This window comes from Geotrypetes seraphini, chromosome 3 (genome assembly GCF_902459505.1).
Source record: "Geotrypetes seraphini chromosome 3, aGeoSer1.1, whole genome shotgun sequence".
NCBI lineage: Eukaryota > Metazoa > Chordata > Amphibia > Gymnophiona > Dermophiidae > Geotrypetes > Geotrypetes seraphini.
In genome coordinates, this window is record NC_047086.1 from 246,018,819 (window position 1) to 246,045,096 (window position 26,278).

A 26,278-nucleotide genomic window follows, 5' to 3' on the forward strand; every position below is an offset into this window, starting at 1 on the left:
TATGCTGGATGGGGGAAGGGGGCAGGATAACACAATGGAAGTGCCTGGGGTGGAGAGAGAGAAGGGGCAGATGATGGAAGGGAGAACTTGTGCCCTCAGTGTCAGGCGCATATGGGAAAGCAGCAGCAACAGCGGTGAGGAGGCGAGGGCCTCTCACCTCCTCACCACTGCTGCTGCATTCCCACATGCTAGATGGGGGTGAAGAAGACAGAGTTAGTGAGATAGTGGAGGGGTGAAAGAAAGGGGTGGCAAGCTGTGAGTAGACACAGTGAAAAGAAGGAAACTGAGGACTAAATAATAAGAAATAATTTAATATAGGAGGAGGCAGAAAATAGAGAAGGAAGACCAGAGATGAAAAGTAAAGGGAAGAGAGAGAGATGCCAAAGAACAGGGAAGGAGTCAGAGATATCAGATCTGAGTGGAGGAAATGAGAAGAGAGAGATGCTAAAACCACAAGGGGAAGGGAAGTAGAGATGGGAGGAGAGAGATGCCAGACCATGAGGGGAACAGAGGAAAGAAGATGAATGCCAGACCAAAGCGGAGGAGGAGAGATGGCAGGGGGAGACAGAGTTTCTGGAAGGGGCAGACAATGGATGGAAGATGAGGAAAGCAGAAACCACATGACAAAGGTAGAAAAAAAATTCTATTTTTTAATTTTATTCCTTTAGGATAAAGTAGTATGGTAGTTGTTTTGATAATTGGTTAGAAATAGAAATGGTGATCTTTTTATTGGACTAATTTTAATACATTTTTGACTAACTTTCAGAAAACAGGTAAATAAATGGGACAGGGCAGGAGGCGGGGTGGGACATGGGCGGGGCATGGGGGCCCAGTGTGTGCCTAGGGGCCCTTGAAGAATTAATCCTGCCCTAAGGATACACATTTCAAAACAGAAAATAATTTTTTTTTTCTACCTTTCTTTTGTTGTCTGGTCATTATTCAAATCATGTTGGTCCCAGGCTCCAGTTGTCTTCTGATAACTCACTTGCCAGGGTCTCCTTCTTTCTCCATGCTAACCACTCATCTTCCATCTCTGTCATCCCCTTCCGTTTCCCTTCCATCCCTTGGAGGTCTGGCATCTTTCCTTTTTTTCATCTCTATCCCCGCAGATGCAGTGATGGACCCCATCATCCCCAGATTCACCATCTCTCCTTTTCTCAACTACCCTTTCATCTAGCATCTCTCTCCTTCCCCACCACACCATAGTCCACGAGCTCTCCCTTTCTCTTCCCAACTACCCTCTTATCCAGTATCTCTATCCCCCACCCCACCCCCTCCACACCATCCCTTGTGTCCAACTTCTCTCCATTTCTGTTCCTTCCCTCCCTAACTCCAATTGTCCACATCTCTCTCCCTCTCCTCTGTTTTTAGACCCATTATTTCTTTCCCCCCCCCTTGTCTGGTATATGCACATCTCTTTGAACCCCCATTCCCTCTCTCCATATTCTTCACCAGGGCCCCCTCCCCGAAGGCCTGCATGTTCCCCCCAGTTTCCCCAAAGTTTCAGCTAATTACCACAGCCTGCAGAGAGGATCACTGGAGCTGTAGTGATCCTTGCAGGCTGCCTTCATCCTCAGCAGCACATTCCCTCTGCCACGGTACTGACCCTTCTCTGATGTCAGGGGAAGGATTGCAGCAGAGGGAATGTGCTGCTGAGGATGATGGCAGCCTGCAAGGATCGCTACAGCATCAGCAATCCTCTCTGCAGACTGCAGTAATTTAGGTAAGAGCAGGAGGCTAGGGGGGAAGCCGGAGGACACTGCAGCATTTCCCGACTGACCCTTCCCCCTTGCCCCCTAAAGCAGGAGTGGAAGCGGACAGCCAGCAAGAGGCAGCACTGCCTCTCCTGCTTTTTTTTCCATGAAATTTTATTGCAAATTTTGTTAAAATACAGAATTAAATAACATAATCAATATCAACATTAAACTTTCACAATAATTCTAGTAGAGAAATTCCATCACAATATAAAAAAGGTCAAATATGAATAAGAAAATAATTTATCTTTATTTGTGTTACAACCAAGTAAAACAGGCGGAAAAATCATATAAGGGGGGAGGAAAGAAAAGAAAAAAAAGGAGGAAGAATTGCTAAAGGTTGGAAGGGAAGGTCCTATATCAAAGGAGATCCCCCAGAGGCCAAGGAGAAGAGGAGAACTGAAAGATAGAGAAGCAGAGCTGGATAAATTTTAGAAAGAATCCAGATAATCTTTAAAGGTGGCTCATTTTGGGTTGACTTTGGTGGTTAGAGGTATAGTAGCAGATATCAATATTTCGTGTTTATGTTGTAGCAACACAGATTGGAACCAAAAATGTTCGTTAAGCAAGTCCAAATGTGAAGTAAAAATCCTCAAAAATAAACTTAGGGCTCCTTTTATTAAGGTACGCTAGAGTTTTTAGTGCATGCAGCAGATTAGCACATGATAACCCTGCTCAATGCTGGCGTTAGCGTCTAGCACGCGCAGCATTGTAGTGCGTGCTATTCCGCACATTAAAGCCCTAACGCAGCTTAGTAAAAGGAGCTCTTAATATTTAAAAAAATACACCATAATTCATAACATAAAGAGATGAAGAGGAGAGTACATAAATGCAGAGCTAGGAAGAAACCAGATAAGAAATAGAGAGACAAGACATTGCATTTCATAGGCTTTAAACTATTATATTTCATACCATGGAAAGAATACAAGATAGAGTAAGCGGAAGATAGTAGCGTGGAGTTAGAAGAAGCACGGGATATTGCAAAAAGCACATAGAGAGATATACTATGATAGTTGTGAAGGCATGTTAGAAAACCATATAAAAATATCATCGGAAAAAGTAGTTCAAAACTGAAACACCAACGAGTGTAATACACTTTTGAAAATAATGGAGAAAGGAAACTGTTTTGTACTTTAGAACAGGGACATACCAGACATGACAAAAGAGTTGGTATTTAAGACAAGCAAAACCATGTAGATATAGAATAGTTATTCACGTTCCCATTCCCTGGGACTGGATTTTATCCAGATGAGCTTGCAGGAGGTCAGGAGAATTGAAAACTTTAGTAGCATTGTTGATAGTGATGACCATGCACGCTGGATACTGCAGGCCACAACGTGCATTCATGGATTTCAGTCTGGGCCTCATGGTGAGAAAAGATTTTCTTTTCCTGGAGGTGGTTTGGGCAAGGTCTGGCACAATTAAGATTTTCCTACCGTCTATAACAAGGCCAGCGTGATTTCTAGCAGCAGTGAGGAGTTGTAGGGCTTGCAGGAAGTGAAGAAGTTTGGCTACTATTGGACGTGGGAAGGACTGGTTTTGCCGCATGTGCAAGGGGACTCGATGAGAGCGCTCAATATGAACATCACAAGTGAGGTCCAGATTAAGAACTTTAGGTAGCCACATTTTCAGGAAAGCAGTCATATCAGTCCCCTCTATTCCTTCTTTCAGGCCAATGATGTGCAAATTGTTTCGCCGACTGCAGTTAGCCAAATCTTCTAGGTCTTGCTTTAATTTTTTTATGCGCTTATCGTTTAGATCTTGATATTGTGCCATTTCCAGGGCAGTAGAATCTGCATGAGAATAAAGCTTCTCGATCCGTATTTGAAAGTTAGATAGCGATGAATTTTTCTCAGCCAAATCCTCTTTCAGTTCCTTAATAGTTTCAGTGTTTGGTGGTCAGCTCTCTGAGGGCCCGGAGCTCATCCAGCATGACATCACTGGAGGTTTTCTCGGGCGCCATTTTCTCCGGTGGCGGTGGATCTGGTTTAGTTCTTTTTAGATCAGTTGATAAGCTGGCAGATACATTCATTTTACATGGTTTGGAAGTTGACATATTCCTCTCTCAATATAGCAGAAGAAAAACTATTTTCAGCTGTAAAAGCAAGTCTGGCAATCAATATTAGCAGCAGTGGAGGAAGAGAGTGAGATTCAGGCGAACATCTTGTCTGCAGCTTGGACACCCCCCCCACCTCTCCTGCTTTACAAGACCTGAAGGTATGGGGAGGAGGGTTAGTCACCGAATCAGGAGGCCAATTTTTTTAAAAAAGGAATTGATTTGAATCAATTCACCTGAAGTGAATTGGTGAATTGATTTGAATCGAAAATCGGGCAGCACTACTAAGACCGACATAGGCGTGGCTTACACCAAAAGTGTGAATCAGATGCCTTAAATGTAGACCTATAAAACACTGGCCTTCATTTAAGGTGTCTGTACTAAAAATAGGCAAGATTCCGGACGTGATGCTTACCAGTGATTGACAAGCATTAGGCGCCTACTGCAGTAGGTGCTGTTCCCAGAATCAAGCCCCAAGAGTCACTAGAATTGTGTCAGGCAATATAGCTTGTTGCATCAATAAATTTAGAAAATGAGTAATATCCTTCAGTAAGGATGGAATGGACATCACTAATGGATGTAAAAGAGTGTCCAAATATTTATTCACTCTTTCTAACAGTAAGTCTCTCAATGACACAATGGGGTGGCCTGGAGGTGTATCAAAACTTTTATGGATCTTAGAATGGATATAAAAAATAGGCCCCCCTCGCTTCCTGATAATTCAAAAATTCAAATTCATTCTTAATAAATCCTTGCTTCAAGGCATCTACTGTAAGTCTATTAATTTTTAGTAAAAGAAAATTCATAGGATTTACTTCCAATTTAATATATGTTGATTCATCCAGAACTTGTCAATAAACTTCCTCCATATAATCATATTTATTCAAAATAACTATGGCTCTGTCCTTATCTGCATGGCAGATTACAATAGACTCCTCCTTCTCCAAATTCTTTAAAGCTATCCTTTCTTGAGACGACAGATTCCTGTTAATATCTTTTTCCAATCTACTCACATCCTGAAGAACCAACTGTTTAAACATCCATACCTTAGGGTCCATGGGACCTTAAGGTACATAGTCACTTTTATTATAAATCCCAGAAATATTTTAATTCTGAGTGACATCATCCTGAAAAAATAACCTCAATTGTATCTTACAGATGAGCTTATCAAAATAAGAAGACACACAAGCACTGATAAGTTAGAAGAAAAGCACTGATAAAAGCATTGATAAAGACAGCTAAGAAAGAATATGAAAAGAAACTTGCAAAAGAGGCAAAAACTCATAATTTTTTTAGGTACATCAGAAGCAGAAAACCTTTGAGGGAATCTGTGGGACTGTTGGATGATCAAGGAGCAAAAGGGGCACTCAGGGAGGATAAGGCCATAGCAAAAAGATTGAGGGCTCCTTTTACTAAGCTGCAATAGCATTTTTAGCGCGCGCAGAATTGCCATGCGCGCTAAACCCATGCTACGCAGCTAGAACTAATGCCAGCTCAATGCTGGTGTTAGCATCTAGCGCATGGCAATTTAGCGCACGCTAAAACCGCTATCGCAGCTTAGTAAAAGGAGCCCTGAATGAATTCTTTGCTTCGATCTTTACAGAAGAAGATTTAAGAGATCTACCTGAACCGGAAACGGTTTTCAAGGGTGATGAACTGAAAGAAATCTCAGTGAATCTGGAAGATGTACTAAGCCATATCGACAAGTTAAAAAGTGATAAATTTCCTGGACCGGATGGTATACATCCCAGGGTACAAAAAGAACTCAAACATGAAATTGCTGACCTGCTGTTATTGATCTGTAACCTGTCGCTAAAATCGGCTGTAGTACCTGAAGATTGGAGGGTGGCCAATGTTACACCAATTTTTAAAAAGGGCTCCAGGGGAGATCCGGGAAATTACAGACCGGTAAGCCTCATTTCAATGCCAAGCAAAATGATAGAAACAATTATAAAAAATAAAATTGTGGAACACGTAGACAAACATGATTTAATTAGCTGATGGAGATCTTGCCTCACCAAGGTGTGAATAAACATGTGGATAAAGGTGAGCCGGTTGATATAGTGTATCTAGATTTTCTAAAAGCTTTTGATAAAGTTCCTCATGAGAGGCTCCTGAGAAAATTAAAGTGTCATGAGATAGGTGGCAAAGTTAAGTTGTGGATTAGGAATTGGTTATTGGATAGAAAACAGAGGGTAGAGTTAAATGGTCATTTTTCTCAATGGAGGAGTGTAAACAGTGGAGTGCCGAAGGGGTCTGTACTGGGACTGGTGCTATTTAACTTATTTATAAATGATCTAGAAATTGGGACGACGAGTGAGGTTATTAAATTTGCATATGACACTAAACTGTTCAAAGTTGTTAAAACGCATGTGGATTCTGAAAAACTGCAGGCAGACCTTAGGAAATTGGAAGACTGGGTGTCCAAATGGCAGATGAAATTTAATGTGGACAAATGCAAAGTGATGCACATTGGGAAGAATAACCTGAATCAGTTACCGGATGCTAGAGTCCACCTTGGGGGTTAGCGCCCAAGAAAAGAAACTGGGCATCATCGTAGATAATACGATGAAACCTTTCGCCCAATATGCGGTGGCAGCCAAAAAAAGCAAAGAGGATGCTAGGAATTATTAAAAAAGGGATGGTTAACAAGACTAAGAATATTATAATGCCTCTGTATCGCTCCATGGTGTAACCTCATCAGGAGTATTGCGTTCAATTCTTGGCTCCTTATCTCAAGAAAGATATAGTGGTGCTAGAAAAGGTTCAAAGAAGAGTGACCAAGATGATAAAGGGGATGGAACTCCTCTCGTATGAGGAAAGACTGAAAAGGTTAGGGCTCTTCAGCTTGGAAAAGAGACAGCTGAGGGGAAATATGATTTGAAGTCTACAAAATCCTGAATGGAGTAGAAAGAATGGGTCCAAGTGGATCGATTTTTCACTCTGTCAAAAATTACAAAGACTAGGGGACACTCGAAGTTACAGGGAAATACTTTTAAAACCAATAGGAGGAAATTTGTTTCATTCAGAGAATAGTTAAGCTCTGGAACGCATTGTCAGATGTTGTGGTAAGAGTGGATAGCATAGCTGGTTTTAAGAAAGGTTTGGACAAATTCCTGAAGGAAAAGCCCTTAGTCTGTTATTAACAAAGACATGGGGGAAGCCACTGCTTGCCCTGAATCAGTAGCATGGAATATTGCTACTCTTGGGTTTTGGACAGGTATTAGTGACCTGGATTGGCCACCGTGAGAATGAGCTACTAGGCTTGATGGACCATTGGTCTGACCCAGTAAGGCTACTCACTATTGCTCCTAGATCTGGAAGAGTTAGGAATACATGGCTAAGTGAAAAAATGGTTAATGGAATTCTTGACCAAAAGAACTTATGAAGTAAGAAGGGGCCAAAGAATGTCACAACCATGGAAGGCGTTCTGTGGTGTCCTTCAAGGCTCCCCTCTCTCACCATCGTTATTCAATATCTATGTAAGTGCCATATTTCTGACCACCACATCCACACCTTTTCCTATGCAGATGACCTATACCTCTTATGTGTAGCCAAAGACTCAGAGGCAGACACAATTCACTACATTGCCTCCATTCTATTACCTTGCCAATATGGCTTCAGACCCAATTTCAGCACTGAATCCCTGCTGGCCTCTTTAATCTCAAAGATTCAACAACTTCAATCTTGTAATAAGTTTGCTATCCTACTACAATTCGATCTATCTGCGCCCTTTGATGTTGTCCACCACAATATCCTAATTTACCAACTTTCTGAGTTAGGCATTGATTCCAGACTGGTTCTCGAAATTTTTACGATCCCACTCTTACACTAACATGAATGGAACCATGTCTTCTCCTTGGAGACCGCTATGTGGTGTTCCCCAGGGATCACCTCTATCCCCTATTCTTTTCAACATTTATATGTCTTCTTTGAAATTCTTCCATATATCTCCCTTTGAAACTATATTTACAAATGCAGATGACATCCTTGTCCTTCTCGAGATAGATTCAAACCTTGCCGAAAATATAACAGCTTGCATAATGAAACTCCAATCCTGGGCCTTCTCTGTACAAATGAAGCTAAATGAGTCCAAAACAAAACTACTCTGGCTTTGCCCAAAATTAGATCAGTTACCCACGCTCATTCCACTAACTTCTGGTCCCACACTGCAGATCGAATTCTCAAGCAAAGTTCTGGGCATCATTATTGACTCTACACTTTCCTTTAATGATCATCTCAACTTTCTGGTAAAAAAAAAAGTTTTTTTAGTCTTCACATGTTGAGGAAAGTGAGATCCTGCTTCTGTCAACAACATTTTGCTGTCCTTGTACAATCAATCATTCTTTCCAGACTGGACTATTGTAATTCCATCTATCTAAGTCTAACCAAGAAAAATCTTCAAAGACTTCAGTGGATCCAGAACACTGCAGCTAGGTTGATCTTCGCAAAAATCAAATTCGATCATGTTTTCCCACTTCTGTCAAAACTTCACTGGCTTCCGGTGATTTCTAGGATTCACTTTAAATGTACCTGCCTAATTTTCAAGATCCTACATGGTATTCTTCTTCCCCTAATCCCACTATCCTGGAATTCTTCGAGACCTGACACTACCAAATCTGCCCACATACTCAAACTATCTTTCCCCTCGTTAAAAGGCCTCATATATGCAGATAAATTAGGGAAATCACTTTTCTTCAAATTCACTGAGCTTTGGAATAACCTCCCTGCCCTGCTGCGGAACCTAGGCTCATTCCAATTATTACGAAAGCCTCTGAAAACCTGGCTTTTCTCCAAAACATAAAGCTATCTATTTAAAATGTAAAGCTAGCTATCCTCTTCATAACCTCTAATTTCTTATTATGTCCTTCCCTCATTTATTGAATTACTTGTAAACCATGCCGAGCTCTATCTTTATGGAGATGATGCGGTATACAAACTTAAGGTTTAGTTTAGTTTACATTGCCAGCACTTCCTCAAACTGAACAAGCAAAAGACCAGGTACACCACAGCCTCTGGTTTGGCAACCAGAACCCACTACCACACTGGGAGATCGCCTTGACCGCAGGTGAAAAGATAATAATAAGTAGATCATCCAGGGTACTTGGAGTAATACTCGACTCAGAACTGACCATGAGAGACCAAGTCAACTCACTGGTGAAGATCTTCTTTCAATTAAGGCAGCTGAGAACAATGAGATCAGCCTTAAGACCAACCAATTTTAGAAAAGTGGCCCAGGCAATCCTCATCCCCTATTTAGACTACTGTAATTCCCTCTACTGCCACATCGCTGAGAAAGACCTTAAGAAACGGCAATTACCTCAAAATACAGCAGGGAGGCTGGTTCTGCGCAAGAACAAATATGAAAGATCAAGACCACTTCTTAAAGAATTGCACTGGCTTCCAGTTAAGAGCAGGGTTCAGTTCAAAATTTAATGCATGGTTCATAAGGCCATTTATGCAGAAAAGTCAGCTGGACTTACTTCCGCCATCCAGGTCACAGTCCTTCAATGATGCGGGGACAATCCAACATTGGAAACTACCACTTCTCTCCCCTCACTGAGTCTGGAGGAAAGCTCTTTTTGAGTCCAACTTCAAATTCCAGGGCCCCAAAATCTGGAACAGCCTCCCAAACAGCTTATGCAAGTTCCGTACTTACTTCCAGTTCAGAAAGGTACTGAAAACACATCTATTATCTTCAATGCACTGACCTATTCTAAAGCAATCATCTGTAAGATATCTACGCTTCTGTATCTTTTCTAATAAAATATAAGCTGCAATGATTCCTAGCTGCACTGGCAGGATACAAGAATCAATATGGTATGGTATGGTTCTTCAATTGGAGCAAAAATACAATTAGACAAACTAATCCCAGCGAATTTTGTCTCTTCTGGGATCCAGTCTGTGGTCTGCTCTGCCGCAACCCTGTGACTTGGCCCCATCCTTGGGTTTTCCATCTTCCTCGATTCTGAGAATACATTACTGTTTGTTCTCCCAATTTTACACTCTCACCATCATCTCCACTTGATGATTCTGATGTCAATCCTACTTTTTTTCTATTAACCTTTCCATTCTCTTCTCTTGGTTCATCCAGGCTTACACAAACCCACTGCTATAGTCCTTAGAACCTCGTTGATATCTTTTCTGTTTAATTAAATGTAATTCCCTGTGGAATTTAGACATTTTATCCTCAAAATCCTGACACATCTCATGTATTTCATTCACAGCACACAAATCCTTTTTAACGTAATTCTAGTTTTGGATTTTCTTGTTCTATTCTCCATTGCAATGTCTGTATGACCAGCAGCATAAGATCCAGGGAGCATTGATTTAATATGCTATTCCATTTTGTTACAAGCTACATATCTTGTGAAAACAATAATAATAATAATAACAGTTTATATACCACAGGACCGTGAAGTTCTATGCGGTTTACAATGATTAATAGATGCTACAAACTGAGTGGATTTAACAAAGTTAAAAGCTAGTGATTAACAGCTCTAGGGGTCAGTTATTGTGGAATGAGATTGTGCAGGTTAAGTACTTCAGGAACAGATATGTTTTTAGGCGTTCCTAAATTCCCCATTAGTAGGCGGCGTAAGCAATTGTTCTAGATCTTTACCCCATAATGCTGCCTGATGCGAGAGAAGATGTTGATGGTGGGGCTTGTAAAGAAAGCAAGGAGAGAGGGCATAAGATAGAGATATAAGATGAAAGTGAAAAGGAGATAGACATGGGAGTAATGTAAAGAAATATTTCTTTAGAGAAAATATGTGCCTCCCACCGCAGTTAGAGGAAATGTACATGAAGTACCAAAATAATTTTCTATATTATTAGCTAGACAAAATCATCAGCGAACTTTATGTTCTTCACTGTGTTATTACAGCTATCTTCACTGCAATTCATAATAGAATCAGCTCTGGGACACCTATTTGGAGGCACCCACCTTCAGAATTTCCTCCTTACAGCTTTATTGAAAAAATAAAAAACCTCTTCCTATTTTTTGTCTATATAAAAAGAAACAGAATGTGAATAAAGACAGTGTACATTTTATTGTAATTCTTACACCATCTTCCTGCAAACATACATGTTTCACAGCCATTGTGGTAATGGCCCTTGGTCAAGTGATACTGATGATAGAGGGGTCATAAGGACACTAAAGGGCTCCTTTTATGAAAGTGCGCTAGCGTTTTTAGCACACGCTAAACCCACGCTACACAGAAAATACTAATGCCAGCTTTATGGAGGCATTAGCGTGTAGCGCGGAAACCGCTAGCGTACCTTCGTAAAAGGAGCCCTAAGAGACTGAAAAGGGAATGCTCCTACATCTACTGCTACTAATAAGAGTGCTAAATTTTGTGCAGAAACTGACATAGATCAGGAGTCTGAGAAATGCCAAAAAGGCATGATTTTGGGTGGAGTCTGTAAAATATGGTTTGGGGCAGGGTGAAGAGTACTAATGAAGTATTCATACTGTGTCTGTGGCGAACACTCCTTAAATAATTGAAAGGAGCTCTGATGGTAATTTGGGCTTTTTTTTTTTTTTAACTGAATTTGACCCTTTAAGGGGGGAGGTGAAATTCAACAAAGTGTGCTTTGCACTAGTAGAAAATGATTGACAACTTGGAAAACAGATTTGTTTTTTTTGGGGGGAGGGGGGATTCAACAAAAGCATTAAGCACATTAGTGCGCCCTAACTGCTAAAAATGCCCACTATATTCCTATGAGTATCTTTAGCAGTTAGCACGCCTTAATGCACTTAGTGCCTTCTGTTGAACCCCCCTAAGTATGTTTTCCAAGTTGTCAATCATTTTCCACTAGTTCAAAGGAAAGACTTTTACAAAATGCAAAGTGAGGTGTTCAAAAACAGTATCTTTTCAGAAAAAAGGAACACAATAATAAATGCAATTCTACAATATTGTTTAATTTGAATATGCAGCATTTCTAAAAAGTACTTAGTATGCTGCGTGCTTATATAACTATTTCTGAATATGAGTTGAAGCCACGTGGCACTTGCATGGAATTGCAAATTGCCTCATTTCTACTGCTTGCCACAGGTGACTCCCACGTTTGTCTCAATTATGGCTGTGTAATAAAAAAGCTAACAGTAAGGTGCATTTAAAAATAACCTGCCCAAAGCAACGTAAGAAATATCCTTGCTGTTAAGCACAGCTTTCTTTTATTATGCTGCAAGTCCAAAAAATGAATCCAAAACTTCTAAGAAGGAAAGTTTGTAAACAGTGGCCAACCCAGTTCAAAAACACCTGGCAAGATCTCAAGGAGTAAAACAGATTGTATGCAGTAGATTTCCCAAAGTCCATCTTAATAATGGCTTATGGACTTTTGTTTTAAGAAATTATCCAAACAGGGCTTCAAAAACTGGGATTGCACACTCTACATTTGGGGTTGAGATCCAGTCCAGAAATGCATTACAATGCTCCTCAGTGGAGTCACAGCCCCCAAAAGTTTGGTAAGCACTGCTTTAAAACAAATGGGGAAAGCATGCAAAACATGGCATATGGCTTTCCAATTCCTCTATATGCACACGTTTGGGGTTTTTTTGGCTGTGAAAGTATTATGATGTGATATGGGTGTGTTTTGTTATTTGATTACGTATTTCAGAGGTACTTAGATATTTAAACAAGTGGAGCATGGCCCATGGAATTCTTTGCAGCACCCACCACATATGTATGTGGATAATACAGTATGAGGGGCATAATCAAAACTTTAAAACATCCTAATAGCAAGGATGTCCAAGTGCCAATAATCAAAACAAACTTTCTGGACATTCAGCAGCACTTCTAAGCTGCTGTGCGTTCAGAGGAGTGTGTTGGGAGGTGTGTTATGGGCAGGAATCAGGCGAGCTTTCAATATTTACCTGGCTCCTTTACTCACCCTCTGTCAATCTATCGGCCTTACTGCTTACGCATACGTGGATGATTTCCAGATTATTTGTCCTATTGACGCAAGCAGTTCAGAAGACATTAGATTTCTTAATTCTAAACTAGATAAAGTTTGTCAATGGCTCCATGGGAATATGCTGTCACTCAGCATATCAAAAACTAAATGTCTTCTCTTTCAATGGAAAGATAACATTCAGCTTAGACATCCCATTTCAATAAATAAATAATACCCCTATTTTGTCTGTATCTTCTACTAAAATTCTGGGTGTATTAATAGATGATAAACTGACTTATCGCCAACAAATCGGTGCCGTAATAAAGAATTGTTTCATTAGACTAAGAATGATCCGATCACTGGCGAATATCCTGGACCCCATATCTCAACATTTTAATTCATTCCCTCATCATATCCAAACTTGACTATTGTAACACACTGTACAAGGGTATCTATCAAAAAGATATCCGCCGGTTACAAATGATACAAAATACGGCCATAAAAATTCTTGCAAAGAAGAAAAAATTTGATCATGTCACTCCACTGCTAAAATCCTCTCATTGGATACCAATCCCACACTGTATCATTTATAAGATAGCACTTCTCTCCTTTAAATCTTTAGACACTAAAGAACCGACCTTTATTCATAAACTCCTTATCCCGCTTGAACCTACTCGAGTCTTAAGACCCTCCTCACAGTACCTTTTCCATATACCATCTTTGAAAATTATTGGCTCACGTCAGGCTACTTCCTTCGCTGTTACTGCTCCTATGTTGTGGAACTCCTTACCTCTGTATATCAGGGAGGATAAAAATTTAGCAAAATTTAAGGGAAATTTAAAGACTTACCCTTTTCCAGGACTCCTAAACAGATCTTAAATATGGTCAGATTTATTTGATATAACTGCCTCCCCTTCCTATTGTGGTCTCCCTTTTTTGTACTCTTTTCTTTAAATTTGTAATTTCTACCTGTTTCTGTTAGTCAAATGTTTGTTCAGTGGAAATCTGTCAAATTATGTCTCCCTCCTTTAAATATAACTTGTAAAACGCTTAGAAATCTTGATTTGCATTTAATCAAAATTTTAATAAACTTGAAACTTGGACATCCTGTGACAAAGCTAGCTCTCCTCCTAGCTTCGTCACAGGATTAACTAGGAAGAGCAGTAAGCCCCTATGCAGGAGAGCAGACCAGGTTGGCTCTGCTGAGTATGATAGCGCTGACCTCCCGTGCACCAAGATTGATGAGATAGACAGTGACTGCCAGGGAGAGTTCAGGTCAGCCACAGGTCACTCTTCCAAGCCTGCTGTTAGATCTCATAAGACCTCAGGAGCCAGGAAACTACATCTCCCAGAAAGGCAGAGAACCAGCAGGAAGCTGTCACATGAGCAGTCCTAGCTGCAGAGGGAGCTTTCTCCCTTCCCCCCTCTTCAGAGCAGGGAGGGGTGGCTTGGAGCCAGTTAAAACGAGGCAGCTGAGACCCAGAGGGGGGGGGAGGAGCAGAAAGGCTGGGAACATGAGCCTGAGAGGGAGCACAACTCAGCTCCCCAGCTGAATGCTGATGAGCTGGGAAGAGACTGTGAGATGGTAGACATTTCAGAGGTGTCTGATCCCACCATTGAGAGGCAGCTGGAAAGCTGGGAACCCATGGACATTGGTGTGCCAATTATTCCTAGTGGGAGACAGGAAGCAATGGACACAAGCTAAAAAAGTTGGAAATGCTTTGCTATTTTGATGCTTACCTGTTTTCTGAAAGTTTTGGGACTAAGTTTGCTGTGTGTTCAGAATTGCTTAAACTTCCCAGAGCTAGGCTCTGAAGAATGCTTTCACATAGTTTGTTGTCTTGAACTGCCTAACATTTGCAAACTACACAGCGTTTTGTTTTCCTCCTCCCCACACAGCTGGAGGCTAATTAGCTGTAGATAAGCTTCTGCAGGGAACATCAGTCACAGAGCAGCTCCGTTTGTATGAGTTCCCTAGCTGCAAGCAGCCTGTGGAAGGATTCCAAGTTGAGCAGTTTACTTTTTGATTTTGAAAAGTTTTATTTTTCATGAAGCAAGTTTTTTGTGTGTTTCTCTCTACTGGTCCTTCATAGGAGCTAAACCTATCTTTACCATTTAAGGCTGGTGAAGAAGACTGAGTTGCAAAGACCAAAGTTCAACCAAAATTTTGGTATGTGTTTGTTTTTTTCTCTATTTTTGAAATAAGAATCAGGCTATTATTTGTGAAGCCAGGGTGGCCAGGTTGGCCCAGCATTTTATGTTTTGGTTCCTGAACAAATGTGTTGAAAAGTACTGCATCTTGCTGATAACACCAGAGCAGCCTGACCCAGGGTCAGAAATAAAAGTGTATCTTTATTTTGGACATTTCTGGGGGGGTGTGATTTTCCTTGCCTGTTTTCACTGTAGTCATTTACATAACATTTTCACCCTAGGCCGGTGCCTAGAGAGCCTGAAGTATTCCTTAGTTGGAAGGAACATGCTGGGAGCAGTATCAGTCGCTATGAACTAGGCTCGCTGCGCTTATCAGGAGCCCGGGTTATGACAGTCCTGAAGTAATAATCAAAGCTTTTCCAGGACATCCTAGGCAGAACATACACGCCAGGACTTAGACCAAAGTAAAACAGGTCTAAGTGCCCCAAAGATCACAACTCCCTCTTACAACCCAGAGATTTGAGGGGGGAGGAGGACAGCACATTGAGGGCTTGCCATCAGCTGATAACGGCAGAAGAATCCCCATCATCAGTTGAGCTGGTTTGGGGGATTCTTGCCAGCTCAGCTGATGGGGATTCCCCTTGCCAGGCTCAGTTGAGCCACAGAGCCCTACCCCCTTCCCCTGACATCCCCCCCACATACACACACATTCCTCAACATTGCCGTACCCCTCCCATGACATCTCTGGACCCTCCCTGACATACCTCCCACATTGTTGGACCCCCATACCTGCCGATGACAGATTGGCAGGAGGGAAGTCCACTTCTTCCTGCCTACAGGGCCAAGTGCTGCGAATGACGGGCTGTCCCCCTTCCCAATGCATCTTATGAGGACCGCAGATGTCGGGGAGAGTCCAGGGATGTCAGGGCAGGGGGTTCCAGCAATGTTGGAGGTGTTGAGGGGAGGGGTGTAGGGCTCAGCTTATCCTGGCAGGGGGAATGCCCATCAGCTGAGACGGTAGGAATTCCAATACCAGCTCAGCTGATGGGGATTCCTCTGCTGCGTTTTCATGCGGATGTTTTTATTTTTGAAAATGACCAAAAAATTTAGAGGCCTAAGGACCAAAACTTATACATAGGTCATTTTCAAAAATAAAATATAGATGTCTGGCAGTTTTGAGAATGGATATTTTTTCTGTTGGGTTTATGAACGTCTTGCCCAAAACGTCCAACCTCAGACTTATATGTCCTTTCGAAAATGCCCCTCTATGTCTGTGTTGCCTTTCAGTTGGTGGATATAGGGATACACATTTGTTGGAGGATATTTTTAGAATGGAGCAGTTGTGAAGAATATTTTTAGACGTAAGATCAGTATAAGAGGTTAAATAGGAAGTTAGGGCAATTACATGAAGGGTTTATGAGGCTGGTGTAGTTATTTTTTAGGGGGGGACAATTGTAGGGGTAGTTTTTGGTGGCTGGAGTTGACAGTTACTAGCTTTCAGGGTTTGGATAGTTTGAGTGGTGGAACAGCTGTGGGAGTAGATTTGGGGATTGGAGCATTTTGAGATAAGGCAGTTTGGGGGCAATATGAGAGTTGTGGAGGCAGTTTTGGGGTGTTAGACAAGTTTATCAGTAATGGGAAGATTGTGGAGGGGATAGTTTTGGGGGTTAGAGCAGTTTAGGATAGCAGACCAATTGTAAGTGATAGGCTTTGCTGGGTGGTGGTGGGGCAATTGATGGGGTGGGACAGTAGAGAACAAGGGCGATGCTGTTTGAAAGCAGGGATTTTTTAAATGCTGTTTTTCACTATATGTAAATTTTCATGCAGCAAAAACTATAACTGCTCGTTCCATAGAAATGCATGTGGCCATTTACCGTATTTCCAACTTGATCTGTCTTTTCATTGTCATTTTCCCCCATTCCATTTAATTTTCACAGTTATTTTGCCCCCAGACAGACAGAAGAGTAAAAATTTAATCAAACCCTTTTTGTATAATTCTTTCAAACTTCCGTATGACTGTCTTAGGAAAAGGTAACTAAACTGGAGGATACAAAGTGTTGAAAAAGGTCAGTTTTTCATGTCATGAGTCCATAATCAGTTTGAAAAGTTACATGTTTGAACTTCAGTAACTTAAAAAAAAATTTTCACATAAAAGGTGGGATGGACTGTTGTACTACAAATTGTTTCTTCTAACATATATCATTAAAGATAAACATATGTATATGGCAGATAAAGATATGTATAGTCCATTCTTGGATTTACATTGAGTGCATCAGAGGGATACATTTCGTTGAAGCCTCAAGACATATTTATACTGTCAGGTATTGCAATGTGTCTTCTGATTTAGTGGGAGATTTCAGTTGTCATTAATTCATTTATGTTGTATTATTTGTGGGATTATTTGACTAACGTTTTTACACATTTCTTGATGTCAAGGTTTATGTTAATATGAATGTTTACTTACCTCACCTTGAAACACATGGATGTGGAAAGTAATAAACTTGTAAAATAAATATGCAAATATTTTTTAAACAGAAATTATCTAGAATGCTAAACTTTCTTCTGATTTGTTTTCTCTCATGGCCACACTGGTAACCTTACCTCAAACAAACCATTTCATGAGAGTAATAATAATGATACATGAACACTGACTTTTACTATAACAAATATTTATATACCTCGAAAGCCTTCCGGTTCAAGGCGGTTTACAGGAAAAATGGCTGAGGAGAATCAGCGAGTTACAGCAATGGAGAGAGAAATGAAAATTGTATAGATTGCATAGAGGAAGGTTAAGCAGGGCTTTATAAGGAGGGAGATAAATAAATAAGTAGGAATGTTCATAGTCTTAGAGCAACAATGTGGAATAGAGAGTCAGTGGGGCAGGAGTCTTTTCATGGGAAATTTAAGGTGGGTTGTCCTGTTTGGGGAAGAGGAGTGGTTTTAGGAGCTTTCTGAAGTGCATGTAGGAGGTTGATGTTCTGACCAGTTGACTCCATTCGGGATCTTTGGAGGCTGCTTGGTAGGGTAGGAGTCTGTTGATGAATCTCTTAAGGGTGAATCTTTTAATTGAGGGGAAGGCGAAGAATGATTGAGGTCAAGTAGATCATCCGGGTCTGGCGAATGTGAACTGATTGGTGAGGTAGTTGGGCAGTAGACTGTACAGAGCTTTGTAGAAGAGACATCTGAATTTGAAAAATACTTGGCTCTCAATTTTAAGCCAAAAAGTTTTTGGTAGAAAGGTGTGATGTGATTGAATTTTTCAGGTTGAGCCTCACTGCGGTGTTTTGGATGACGCTTAGTTTCTAGAAGTGTTTGCGTAGTCCTGCTAGATAGATGATGTTGCAGTAATCTAGGATGCTTAGGACTAGTGTTTGGACTAGGAGTTTGAAAGACACCTGGTCAAAGTATTTTCTGATAAATCTGAGTTTTCAGAGTATGTTGAATCCTTTGCGTGTGACATGGTTGACTTGGGCAGAAATGGACAGTTGTCTATCTAGATGCACGCCCAGGATTCAGATTGTGGAAGAAATGGGGAAGTTGGTTCCCCTTAGGGTTATGGAGTTTATTGAAGAATTGATGGCTATGGCTACCTTTTGACCAATCAATTCCCATCTATACTAAGAAACTGCAAAAAACTTTAGAAACAGCTGAAAAATGTATGACAGACCTCAAACTAAAACTGAACACAGACAAAACAAAATTCTTACTACTTGAAAAATGCAAAACTCCAAACGCTACAGAAATAGAAGTAAACACTGTCAAATACCCCTTACAACCCACCCTAAGAATTTTGTTTTCTTGGTGTTAAGTTTTAATTTGAAATGGGTCATCCAATGTTCTATTGTAGACAGGATGGTGTCTATTCTGTGTCTCCTTTATTTGTTAAAATTACATTGGCTTTGGCCACCTTCTTGACTGAAGAGAAAAAAAATAAATATTCTGAAGTTGTATTTAAAAAAAAAAAATGCTCAGTTCGGATTTTTCTGGATGTGGTTAGGTCCACACAAATGCATCAAAAAGAATTTCTGAAACTGAAGGACAGTGTGACAGCACTAAGAGGAGTTTTCTTCCTTCAGTACCCCTGTAAATGTGCGATAACGTTAACCTCTCTCTTTTACTAAGGCGCGCTAGCCAATTCTTTGTTATACAGGCAGTCCCTGGGTTAAGAACGAGTTGTGGTTTTAAAGCTGTTCTTAAGTTGGATTTGTATGTAACTCTGAAATTGTAGATTCTTAGATTCTTATTGCTTACCTCTGTTCCCAGCTGACAAAAGAGCCAACTGTCCCTAGTACCAGTGTTCCCTCTAAGGCAGGGGTGTCCACAACCTGCGGCCCCGTGAAGTATTTTGTGTGACCCCGGTCGATACAGTGTTTTCCTCTGCTGCCCCCGGGTGTTTACCATCTTACTGGCTCCCTCCTCTGTCTTGCGGCAGAGTTTGTGCATTTGTGTGGCCCCAGAAACATTTTTTCGGCCAATGAGCCAAAAGGTTGGACACCCCTGCTCTAAGGTATATCATGCATAACCACACACACTGTTCTTAATGTGGCCATGCATCATCCCTGAATCTGCTACAGGAGAAGTGTAGGAGTCTTTGCCACTGGAAATACTGCTCAGTGAAATCAACCGCGTTCTTAAGTATGAGTCATACTTAAGTCGGGTATCTGTAACTCAGGGACTTCCTGAATTTATACTGATCCTACCCAGCTTGAAAGATTACCGACGGAAAATGTTTTGTCCTAACTAGCCCAATTCAAATCGAATCAATGCCACAACAAATAGTAGCCTCTATTAAACTGTTAGGCATCATTCTTGGCACCAAACTATCTTACCACGAACAGATCAGTGCATTAGTGCAGAAATGTTTCTAAAGAATGTGCATGATACGTTGTCTTTCTAATCTCCTTGTCTCATCCTCTATTAACAACTTAATACACTCCCTAATGATCTCACAACTACAACGCACTTTACAAAGGTAAAACTCAAAAAGAGCTAAGACGTCAATCAAAATAATAGTTAAGGCAAGGAAATACGATCACATGACTCCATTATTATTAAAAGCACACTGGTTGCTGATTGTGCATAGAATCACGTTTAAAATTTTTCTTTTAACATTTAAAGTTCAAGCTTCCAATCTTCTGGAATTCATAAATAGACATCTTATACCTTACACCCCAGTTAGATCGCTCAGCCTCCCAGCATCTCTTATTTGTTCCATCATTAAGACATATCAATACAATGCGTACAATTTTTTCAGTTACTGCAACTTCACTCTGGAATGCCGCTCCAATCCACTTACAGGAAGAAACGTCTTTAACAAAACAGACAGACAGACCGTATATGTCTCTTTTCTATCTCAATGTAGTTCTTGCCTCTTTCCTATTGTTCCAGTTTGTCTGTCTATAGTTGGTCCTGTAAATTTTGTCAGTCACATTCTAGAATTTTGTAAAGGCGGAATAACAAATTTTAAATAAACTTGGAATACAGATATTGCTGGAAGTTAGGAAAGTTACTAAAGATGATGGGGTGGGTTCTAATTTGTTGATTAAAATTATATGTATTATTTTCCGTTAATTTCTTTCTATTGAAGTGGACTATGATTTCTTTGATTTTCATTTGTTTGAAATAATTATATTATAAATGCAAATTTAAAAAAATACATTGGCCTCCACTTAAAACCTTCATCTCATTCAAATTCTCTTATATTTTAAGCTACTACATGGTTTATTTTCAATTCATGTCACTCAATTAATCCATATTTTATCTAAATCAAGAGCTAAGTGAACACTTTGACTATTCCAAGATCTACCTCTCTACACCAGAGGAGGGGTGGGACCACGGCAGAGAGAAGGCAGCGCGGAAGACCCGATGGCAGCTTGCAAAGATTGCTAGCATTAGCGATCTTATTCAGGCTGCTGAAATGAGGTAAATTGACGCCAGGAGGCCAGGGAGAAGCTGGACAGAAGCACTGACACTCCCCACTCGCCCTCTAAAGCAGGAGTGGCAGCGGCCGACCAGCAAAAGATAGCACTGCCGATCCTGCTTTAGGGGGCGAGGGGGGAGGGTCAGTGCCAAATCGGAAGTCCGATTTTTGTTTTTGAATCGATTCAAACAGATTCACCCGAAATGAATCGGTGAATCGATTCGAATCAGGCAGCACTACATTACAACACCTTCCTGATCCCAAAACACTGTGGCCATGACCTTTCCTGATGACTTTTGGGTCTTGAGTTTCCTTGGCCTTGAAGAACGTGAGTGCCACCATTGCATGGACTGTTTTTTGGTCTCAGGATCATAGTGGTGTAACCATATTTCATCAACAAGCCTGGAATCCAGACTGCTTGTTTCTTCAGACTGGAGCAGACAGAGACCTCAACCCCCACCATAACCGCAAACACGCAGACAGGAAAGGAAAGTAGTCAGACCCGATCCTGGAAAAAATGCCACAGAGACACACAGACTGTGCTCAAGCCCACTGCGGACAGAACCTGGGCTGAGTCTTGCTCCCAGGGAATCGGTCCCTGAGCCCCCAAACAATTAGTGCATGCTGCCCAAGTGTGTGCACTGCAGAGCAGTCTGCCCCTTGGAAGCAGATCCTCAACCTTAAAGTCTGCACTCTCCCTCAGCCAGAGGGTTCTTCTGCACCATCAAAAAAGCCTCATAAACGATAAGCAAAAACCTAATTTAATTGGAAAAATAAACTCGAGCAGAAAAGACAGGCTCCTGCCATATCACTTGTAGAAAGACAAGTGAGGAATTGGAGGACAGCCCAGAGGAATGAGAGGTAGAGCAAAAGAATGCTAATGAGGCTCTTTACAAAAATTCTCATGAGAAGGGATTGACTACCCGAAGGTTTAGGAATAAAGCCTAGATTCACTAAACTCACCAATTGTGTCCCACCCAGTTTGGAATCGTTCCCCGACCCGATTCACTAATCTTGATCAATCTCCCACCCGATCCGATCCGCCCATGCAAATGAGGGGAAATGGCATGCATAAGTAGGAAGCCATCGATTCACTAAGCAGAAGAAACACCAATTGGGTTTGCCAATCTGAAATGACGCAACTGCTGAGGATCAGTCGCTTACTGTCCTTGCTGATTCTTCTGCTCACTGCCGCACTGAAATCCCAGTATTGAGGTTACAACCCCAACCATCAAAATAAAAAATATAACACTGCAAAACTTTAAAATATCTATACATATGCATACAAACTCCCTTTTTATATATTCTGCAAAAAGTGCAGTGCTAGCCCATGGTTTTAACCTGCGAGTTTAAAGCATGTTCTGTTTCATAATCTGGCTGCACAAAAATCATTCCTTTTAATGTCCACTCATAGGGCCAGCAAGTAAACTGCAGCCACCCTCCCCCTTTATTTTGAGCTCACTTGTGCGAAGAGCAAGTGCATGCGCAAATGGCATCTTCAACCAATAAGGATAATCTGTGCATGCGTCTCAATCGCTCTACAGCAATCCATGGGATCGTTTTTGGGCGTGCGTCCGATCAAATCATTTGCATGCTGAATCTTAAATGTCATGATTTCTGAAAATATTTCTCCTTTATTCAAAATACAATATTTTTATACATCTAAATACAATATTTTTATACATCTAAATATATAAAACATAAATATAAAAATCAGTTGCTCGGCAAAACGCAGCCACGAATCACCCAACAACGATCCAGATTGGTGAGTTTAGTGAATCTAGGCCAAAATTTCTCACATAGCACATATTTGCAAGTGAGGCATACATGTGGGCCAACCTTGGACAGTACTCACACTTATACTAGTCTATAATTTACATACTTAAGTTATATGCATATTTATTGCAGTTAAGCACTAACACTTGCACCAGATCCATAGATTGGTGTTGGTGCCTTAACTTTTAAGTGCATATTTAAGTGATTATGCTAGTAATCTATAAAGGAAAGTAAATGCCTCTGTTCCTTTATATAATACGCTTCTACTAGACTCCCAGTTACAGAATGTCCATCATACTGCACAAAAGCAAGCATTCTGGGGCCCTTTTAATAAAGTGCACTTACTGCAAGTTAACTGTTAGCATGCAAGCGCTATCGCTTTGGAATGACAGCATGCACTAATTTGTGTGTTAACTGTATGCTGTACTAGAGAGTGAGCCCTGGAGAATGAGTGTGGATTCCTCATTTCAATTAGTATATGGTTATTTCCCATGCATCTGCACCTATTACAAAGAGAATTCTTTACAATAACTCCAGGGGGCATGCAGGGCCTGCCCCTAACAGCCTTTTGCATTTACTGCACTTTAATTTTTGCAGGCAAGTGCAAAAACTTACCATATTTACTAAGATTTCTGAACACCAACTTTTCTGCATGAATAACTCTGAGGAATTTTATATGTAACAACAATGCACAAACAAACAGATATAACTTTTCAACAGCTTTCTGCTAAGCTATTTTATAAAAGGCATATATGTTGCCTTTATAAAATGAATACAACATAGCCCCCCTGTATCATTTCTGCCAACGTATCCTGTTGTAAAATTAATCTCAAAATTTGGATAATAGAAAAAGTAATCACATGCAACACTTATTTTAATGCAGTAGATTAGGCAAATAAATGGCTGGAGGCATTAATAGACAAGCTCACTCAGGGCCTGTGCAATAGCAGAAGCAAAGTAAGTATGGAAGGGGGGAGGGGAACCAAGCACAATGGAGTCAACTTGCCACCTTTACCTTGCTTATTATGGTGGCACTAGGACCATACTCAAGCCCTGCTGCTTCCCACTCTCTCCAGAGTCCAGCATGAAGTCATAGGAGGGAGTAAGATGCGACAGCTTTGAGGAGAGGACCTCTGGTGGAAGTACATGCCATGCTAACTTGTTCTAGGCAGAGGTAGAGTGATAGTCATGGCAGACCCAGAAGAGGAAAATGTAATTATAAGTTTTGGGAGAGAAAAAAAGGCACCAATTTAAAAGTTGCAGGAGCAATGAGTTTATTGTTTTGAAGAGGTAAGATAAAGAAATCCTATTTACACCAGAAACCTGTATATATACATATGCAGCCTAAACAGACAAGTAAAATTGCATATATTACTACAGGTAAATGTGTGCACTCTGAAGTATTCACAAAAAGTTCTATCTCTTTACACACATGTTCAAATCCCCCCACATCCGTTATTTTCCAACCCTCAAATTTTATGTCTTTAAGGTTTGCTAAGCAATCTGGCATTATGGCTCATCGTTCACATTCCTATGGGGTATGGCTCCGGTGTCTCTTTGTGCTTTGAATACAGTGCACAATGTTGGCTGAGGATTGTGCAGCCACTCTCCTGTTAGATAGGCATAGATCAGTCTGCTATATTGCATTGTTCGTCAACATTTTGAGATTCCTTACTATGTACAGCTTGTCTGTATCTTGCCTTGTTAACATTTCCTGTTCTTTCTGTATATTAAAATCAATAAAATCTTTGAACTGAAAAAGGTTTGCTAAATTTTCTTATCTACAGGGATTTTAATTTCATATATAATTTCAATAAGATATATGTGTACACAAATATAACACTACCTTACAACCATCACCACCTACTCAAACACCTAGGGGGAAAGATCAGTTTAAATTTTTTTTTGCCTCTAAACCCAAATAACCAATTTCTAAATGCACCTCAAGTTTTTATTCCAATGCCAGTCTGCATGTGTATAGACACAGGCTTCTGATGTATCTAATCACTGTTTTATAAATAGGATTTTTTCATTTTGACTCTTTAAAACAATCAAATCATTGCCTCTCTCTTATCCTCCCCTCCCAAAACCTTATTACATTTTTCTCAGCAAAAAAAAAAAAAAGTTCTCCATTTTAATTCTGGCAAACCAGAAATAGTAATAATTGTAACAAAGCAAGTAACAATCTTAATTCTCTCACTGGACAATGCCAGCTCAACAAATTCTTCAAATGTCTTGGCCATGTAAGATGCATCACCTTGAAAAAAGTAACCAAGATCTTAACTTGTATTCTCTAATTAACTGGAAGTCAGTTTAACTCCCTCATAACCAGACTAAAATGGTGAGAGGATCTCCACACTACCATGAACCATATTCTGAAGGAGTTGCCATCACTTCCAAGTTCTAAGGAAGACCAAAATAGAGTGCATTTCAATAATCTGTCCAAATGATTATTACAGCTTAAATTAACAATCTTTTTCCATCCATAATCAAAAAGAATTGCATAAGTAAATATTTTCCTCCGTCAAAGAGAGGTAACAACCAAAATATCTACCTGTTCCTTCCAATTTCACTCTTTTCCATTGATTTTCCTATTCTGCAGTTTCATCCCACTCAAATAACTTTCCAAATAAGCTCGTGTATTCTACCTTACATGTACGGTACTTCTACACTGTCCCAACTATACAGTACTTCCAAATTCTACCTAACACAATTCAAATCACCTATCCTTTAGCACTCTTCCCATATCTAGTCTCCTGAATTTTTAATCCCTCCTGAACATACATTTTTGTTCTACTATACACATCTTCAACTATCCCCATCTATAAGCACATATCAATTTCCCCCTTCTTTTTTTTTCCTTCAAACTTTTGTTTTATTAACTAGAGCCATTTATTGCTTCTATAGCTGCTGACACGACACTTAAAACACTAATGTAATAAATGCCACAAAACTGACCCATTGTTCCTCTGTTCTTTAATTTCTTGCTATCTTATGTTTACCCAAAATCATAATCCAGACCATAGTTCCAAATACCTTTTTCTAATTTCCGATCCACTACAATGATGACCACTCCCTTCCTAGAAAAGTCTTGAAGAAACAGTAAGACCTATCACCTCACACTCTCACCATACATTCTCATACCAACTTCACTCTGTAGAGAAATTTATCTTACAAATTATTTCCTGTATCCTTGAATCAACATAGAAGATTGAACATTTATTAGTCTCATTGCTAGGAGCTAGCAGTATCCTTGCAAGATTAATTAACAAATAGAGAGACTATGCAGAGGCATCTATGTGTTTAAAAAGCTGAAACAAGTTATACTTTGCCATATTTTTATGATTTCTTACCTTTCTCTGTTAAATTTGAGAGAATGCAGTATGGCAGGCCTCTTTTGACGCAAATTCCATAGATGTAAGCTGTCATCAGCCAAGGCACTCACAAGAGCTCCCTTAAAAATATTAAGAGACAGTTTGGACCAGAATTGTGCAAACTACATTCAAACCTGAATCCACAGAAAGCTCAGCTCTTCCAACCCTCTACACTTATTTTATTTCCCTTACTGAAAATCAAATAGTTTATGATAAGAGAATCAATATGTAGATATTTTGAATATAATCAAAAATTGCCTTATCTAGCCCTAATTTAAATGGCATGATTTCTGAAAATATTTCTCCTTTATTCAAAATACAATATTTTTATACATCTAAATATATAAAA

The 26,278-nt window shown here is 40.2% G+C and overlaps 1 protein-coding gene across 11 annotated transcripts in view; it reads right to left on the minus strand.

The window, feature by feature from the left end:
- Positions 1 to 26,278, minus strand: part of STXBP5 (syntaxin binding protein 5) — a 904,657-nt gene that overhangs the window by 645,286 nt on the left and 233,093 nt on the right. For all 11 annotated transcript variants that reach the window (XM_033939585.1, XM_033939588.1, XM_033939587.1 and 8 more), the window contains exon 4: positions 25,909 to 26,009. In XM_033939585.1, the coding sequence (XP_033795476.1) occupies positions 25,909 to 26,009 (101 nt within the window). The remainder of the gene's footprint in view (positions 1 to 25,908; positions 26,010 to 26,278) is intronic.